General features: G+C 38.9%; 1 protein-coding gene across 14 annotated transcripts in view; it reads right to left on the minus strand.

The window, feature by feature from the left end:
• abi2a (abl-interactor 2a) overlaps nt 1-6,174 on the minus strand; it is a 39,975-nt gene extending 33,801 nt beyond the window's left edge. For 8 of the 14 annotated variants that reach the window (XM_077216140.1, XM_077216136.1, XM_077216139.1 and 5 more), the window contains exon 1: nt 5,959-6,120. In XM_077216140.1, the coding sequence (XP_077072255.1) occupies nt 5,959-6,075 (117 nt within the window). In that variant the 5' untranslated portion in view covers nt 6,076-6,120. Of the gene's footprint in view, nt 1-5,958 lie in introns of all 14 variants that reach the window. The other 6 variants (XM_077216131.1, XM_077216129.1, XM_077216132.1 and 3 more) reach the window with 5 other exon arrangements.
• Between the last annotated feature and the right edge of the window lie 572 nt (nt 6,175-6,746).

Genomic DNA, 6,746 nt, shown 5'->3' on the forward strand with positions numbered 1-6,746 from the left:
ATTTTTTTAAAAATGGGGGTTATTAGGCTGCTGTCACTTTAAGACTGAATGCATGCATCCAATATAATGTTACACATTAATTTTCTTTAACCGTTTACGTTCACTTAAGACAAAATTTTGTACATACATCTGTGTGTATTTTGACCATTTAAGGGCAATTTATTCGCAAGCAGTTTTATGTGTTCTCGCTTTGAATGTGCATGAGCACACCATTTCTAGGGAGAGCAGTTTAAACACCGGCAAGACTTGGTGCTACCAAATCATGTGCGACCAACTGAGAAAGTTGGTAGCACCAGTGCAACCAGTGGAAAAGAAGTCTGGAGCCGTGTGAGCGAATAACCCAGTCTGCTTCACAGCATAATTTTGGAAGCAACAGCAAGGGGCCTAGTTGACCTGCAAGCAAGTATTGGCTTCATTTGCCCTTGTCTTCATATACTGTGAAATATTCAAGAATGTGGTGTTGAAGCACTGTGCTCTTTAGCTCAATGAATCAACCTAAATCGAATGATTTCCTCCAAATAAATAAATTCTGTAATTTGCTAACCCTTCTCCTTAGGGGAATATAAAAAAAACTGCTATTTTTCAAGTGCCTTCTCAACTTGGAAAAGAAACCCAAAGAAAAGTGTGTTACATTATCTCCATGGCAGCCATTAAAACAAACATTTTGGAAGGGCGTCCCCACCTTCCAATATTCCATTAGGGTTCAGAGTGGACCATTGAGCCATCTCACATCATAAAAACATGGATCCAATTAAAATGGGACTCTTAATATCGCAAGAGATAATCGAAACAAGCTGGAACAACCTGGAATGGATACGACACCCCACCACAAATAACTTAAATACATAAAAATTTGCCCACAGGCCTTTTATCTTTCTCTGATAATCCAAGTACTGAAACTTCACACTTCACAGCCAACGGCTGATGTTCACAGACATGCAGGCCCAGAAACCGTCATTGAGGGAATGAAATCAAGCATATGATTGGTCTTATAAAGATAAGCAACTGATGTGATGTAGCCAAACAATCTGATATCTAGGTAATTAACAGAGCTAATAATCTGTACAAGCACGTAACCCTGACTCCTTTTTCACAACCTATCCTTCTCTCTCTAGTTCTTTTACAAAACCTATGAGCAACCTAGGACAGCATTTTTAGGCATCATAGGCTTGTTCCCAATGCAAACTATTCTGAAAAGTAAGAGAGTAACACTCGTTACAAAGACTATGCTATGTTCAATGTTCAAGTTCAATTTACATCTAGGGCTACTTAAAGCCTGGTTCACACAACAGGATAATTAGGCCGATTTTAGCCCCGATTTACCCCTTCCGACAATCTTAAGGATGATCCGATTATCGTAAAATAATCTGATCAGATATTCCTGCCGTGTGTGGTGCGTTAAGACTGCTCTCGTCTGCTCGGAAGGACGTCGGGACCGCTCCGATCTCAAATCGGGGATATCCAACATGTTGTATTTTTTTGGCCACGCAGCCTGTGGACTGTGCCGTGTAGCCAATCAGAAAGCGAGGTGACGAGGCACAGAGGAAGCACCGGGAAACAAAATCAAAACAGCCGGTGGCACAGAAAATCCGGTGGACGTCGGAGATGGATTCGGTTAAAAACAAACTATTGCCACTGCATCCTCTTCGTCCGCCATGATTGTTTACTCTGAAGTCACGTTTGATCTCGAGGGATTTCGCAAGATTTTCCGTCTGACCTGGGAATGCTCGGGAGTCAAATCGGTTCGTGTGTGATGTGTTGATTTTGCCGTGTGGCTGCGCACCACACACTGTACGACCAAAACTGTTAGACTCGTAATTCTTTATCGCAGTGTGTGGGGTCTCTCAGGTTTGGAAAATCGGCCGACAATTTTAAAATCGTCCAGTGTGAACCAGGCTTAGCTCTAATCTTTAGCCTATCTCATGGACATTTTCTAATATGACTACACGAAGATGGCATAAAATACATAAAATATGCTTTTGAAACCAAGGCAAGATCAGACAAATAAAAAAGTGACTTGTTGCCTGTTCTAATAGGCAGCATTAGGATTGCTCCCAACTCAAAGGCTGTTCCCGAAGGCAGCTAAATCATGCTGCTTTGTTTAGCCAAATTCAAAGACAGCACTGCATATATTGTTTAAAAAGAAGCCAGTTCCAGAACGCACTTAGTGGAAAGCTCTTTATAACTTTCTTTTCATCAAATGCAAATGTATCCCATTTTCCACTAAAATATTAGGCTAGGCAGCACAAAAGTTTCTTGAGCCGCAAATTAGAATGATTTCTGAAGAATGTGACTGAAGACTGGCCTAATGATGCTGAAAATTCAGCTTTACCATCACAGAAATAAATGACATTTTAAAATATATGTGGTCTTGAGAGATTAAAACGTTAAAATATATTACACAACCCAAATTATAAACTGCAGAATAAATGTACTTATACGTAATATCGGTATACAGTTTTATGGTTGTTTTTTAGACGAAAAAAAACATCCTTAGAAAAACATAATTAGCTTAGCAACATGCTAACAGCAAACACTACTGAAATCAGTAAGTAGTCTAGTCTTTCAAGTGTGTTTTGTTTGTGGACTGTGGACGCACGGAATTGCTCCAAATGGTCACTTATAACGTGGCATTTTAGTTAGGCTTATGAGTTCAGTTACTCATGTAGAATAGATGGTCACTAGCCTAGAAATCTAGACGCACCCTAGCGCCAGCAAAAATTATTTTGCAGAAAGGGTGGTCTAGCAACTCTCCATAGACTTTTGAGCTGGAAAAACCAAACTGTGGTCAGGCCAATCACATCGTGTATAGAGTTGGTGGGCGGGCTTAACATAATGACGGCAGAGTTGTGACGGTTCCGCGCATAGTTCCGCGTGATTTCCCTGCTACTTGAAAACAAAGATGCTGCTGCTGGCGAACAGCGGTCTTTCGAATCGGCTCTGGCCGCGACTCTGGATGACTTGGAGTTAAGAGAACGTCACTTAAGTCATTCTTAAAAAAGGAAGATGTGTTCGGAGTTTTGACGACCGGATACGGCAAAAGTTTAATATATATCAACTAGCTCGCTGGTGGAAAAACGCATGGGACTCACTCAGCCACAGCCGTTCGTTGCTCTGGTTGGTTGTAGCGCTGTCCTATTGCGTGCAGAGGGAATTTGAAAGACAACCATTTATCCCGCCCCTCGGATTGAGGTATGCTAATTGTGAGTTCCCAGACCTAACATTGGGACTGGGACGGTGACCGCATTACCGCGGTCACGTGACTCCAATCGTGGGTCTGAGCTCGTCACCGTCATCAAAAAAAAAAAAAAATAATAATAATAATTTCCATTGGCCTGCACATGTGTGCACGTTGTGTCTAATGACATGGATTCATTGATTCTAATGACATGGATTCGTTGATTCTAATGACATGGATTATGTCTAATTATATAGTGGCTTACATGGATTCAAGGTTTTCTAAACAAAGCTTATCATCAAAGGTGGATCAAATCCGATCTTTCGCGAGTTGAGGAGTGCAATGTTCCATGACACATAATAACATTCTATTCGTATTAGAGATGCGCGGATGGGCTATTATTTCATCCGCAACCGCATCACAAAACTTATCTGTCCACCATCCACCCGCACCAACTTTTTTTGATCAATTTTAGAAACCGCATTCGCGGCGCTGACTGTTTTATGGTCTATGAGCGATGCGAGGAGCTGCTGCCTCCTAGAAAGCTAGAAAGCTCTTGGCTGTTCTAGAAAGAACACTGATCCAATGCAGCAAAGATATTTAAAGGATAAAGCCCCTAGTATATTGGCTATTTTGTATCCCCAGAATATCAGCAGTGAACTCTGTCTCCGATCGGCGCACAGGGATAAATATAAATAAGTAAATAGCCTATAATGCACATCGGCAAACCTGACCTTACCTGACTAGGCTACTGTAGACTAAAATTTTATCATTTCGTTTTGAATTTTGTTTAGAAGTAGACATTTAGGCCTAGCCTACGCCGGGTTTCGGTTCATTTGAGACAAGCTCCAGTTCACTCGCAAGAGATCGCACCCGCGCTTCCACGTCCTCCTGATTATATGTCTGCTATATTTGCTCCTTATTTAAAGCGGTTTACCGCCATACCGCGGGAAAATCCTGCTTTTCAACCGCGGTTAGAAAAAATCCATACCGCCCAAGCCCTACCTAACATCTTGATAGGTCTGGCTTGCCAAGCTAGATGGTCACTGATCACTAATAACAATTTCAAGTCTATAATATCCAAAAACACAGTTAGTTTATAAGATCAGAAAGTAAAACAGAAAATACAACAGATGTCCATTTAAACGGCATTCAGGAACAGTACCCTCATTTCATTCACATCTCTGTTCTAAAAGCCAAGAATCTAAATATTTAAAACTGGACCTTGCTACTAAGAAAATATTGCCATGAACTGCTTAGTGATATATCAGCAGTGAGAATCACAAAAACACTGCTTTAGGTTATCGAGCATACGTGCAAACAGCTTCAGGAATGCATTGCAGATAAAGAAAAAATGAAACATTCTGAACACTAGACTAGCCCTTTAAACGCATCTTGAAGTCTTTGGATTTTACAATTCTTCTGTTCTATTTCAACAGTGCAAACTAAGCAAATCGACTTTCTTAAGCAAATAAACTGATTACATGCAATTGTATGCAGATGTGTATACTGTATAACCAAAATATTACACTCACACGTAGTAATTTATAAAAGAAGAAATAATAAAGATCTAAACATAACGACAAAATTAATTTTATAAATATTACTTTTTTCTTCACTTCAGTGGCTAGATATGACATTTCCCCTATATTCTCAGGGTTACCTGGTCTCTATTAGAGAAAATATGATTTCCAGTGCACACAGACTATAGCCAGTCTGCAGAATGCACTGTTTGTAACAGTGTTTACCTCCTTTTATTTATGTTTAACCATTTCTGATTTCTGAAAAATACTATAATGATTACAGAATCGAGGATGACATCTGTTTATTTTAAAGTTTTTTTAAAGGTTTTTTCTTTTCAAATTGATTGATTTTCAAATTACTTGTCAAATTTAGTAAATGTTATGAAAAATAAAATAAAAAATGCAGCAAGTGTTATCTCCAATTTTTAAAGAAAATAGTGAGATATATAAATCAGCTTCATATCAGCCATCGGTAACCCCTGCTAAAATATTGGCCCCCAAAAAATCCATAATGGTCGACGACCAAAACTGACCCTATGCAGCACTGTCCTAAAACATGACACTACGTCAATGACATCGTTACAGCAACATTTATGCACCGACCCAGGACCAGATATGATAGTAAATAATAAGAATCTCAAGAATTTATTATCAATTGTGTTCAAGCTCAATTCAAATCCTTGAGGTAATTACTCATTGAGGCTTAACGCTGAATAATTTTTTTTTTTTAGAAATCACAAACCTATCACATAAATCAAATCAGTATGGAACCATCCAGTAAGCATCTAGCAGTCTGTCAGATTCCTCCACCACTTGTTTGTCCGGTCGCTATGATGATCATGACTAACATCAAATGTCATCTGTCCATTAAGTCAAAATGTATGTGACAAACTCCATTTGAGTTGTTTAGAACTGTAATTGTCAGCATGTTTTACTCGCGTAGAGACAGAACAAAGTTTTTTTCCAGTGCGTCAGTCATTACAATCATGTAATCATTACTACCAACGCGCTGCAATCACTGCAAAGCTGAGCGCATCTCTTGCAAAAGTAGCACTCGCTTGGTTTACAGCCTCAGCTACGAGTGCTATAAACTTTTACGGCATTTCTCAACCATGAGAAGCCGCAGTTGCGTGTACGTATTTAGTAGTTTGTGCTCAGCTTCAACAGATGACCAACAGCCACCGCAGACACTTCAGCACACATCAACTCCAAAAACAGCGCGTATCAGCATTCCTTCGCAACGCTTCGCCCGCTCACCTGTACGTAATTACTTTCGCAGTATTCGGCGACTCTGTCGAGGTTGGTGAAACTGTCCAGTAACGCTCTGCGACCCGCTGGAATTTCCTCTTCCAGCAGCATCTGCAGCTCCGCCATCTTTACATCTCTATCTCACTCACTCACTCACTCACTCACTCACTCCACGCGCGCGTCCGCCCTCACAGCTCAACTAACGTTACTAGCGACAGGAAGTGCAGCGGTTTCACCTCCCGCTGAGTTTTGGGAAAAGCAGGGAAGCGTGTTTACGAATCCTATTATGGTTAAGAGTTTGCGTATTTATGCTAGTGATGTTGCTATAATTATTATATTATATTATATTATATTATATTATATTATATTATCATAAATGGAGAATCATTTTGATAACTAAATAAACCTCTTAGAATGTTACGATGATGTATGATAATATAATATAATATAATATTTAATATAATAGCATAGCATGTTAAATAACTACAGTATATTATTTACATGTAAATGTGAGAAAATATATGGACATATATGATTTAAGAGTTTCACAATATTTACAATAGCTACATTAACCAACGATCTAATCATGATATTATCATATGATATGATATAACAAATTTTTTTTCAAATTTCTCAAAATGCTATCTTTAATTTATTCATAAGTTGAACATGAAACCGCAGATAAACAAGTCTGTATTACTAAGCATTTTTCTTTTATTTTTCTTGTTTTACTTTTTCTATGTTTTTATTTAAATGGGTATCACGTCCCAATGTTCTACTGAACACAAAATAAGATA

Source organism: Siphateles boraxobius, unplaced genomic scaffold, assembly GCF_051911475.1.
Source record: "Siphateles boraxobius isolate OS27281-9 unplaced genomic scaffold, OSU_SipBor_1 7, whole genome shotgun sequence".
NCBI classification, from domain to species: Eukaryota; Metazoa; Chordata; class Actinopteri; order Cypriniformes; family Leuciscidae; genus Siphateles; species Siphateles boraxobius.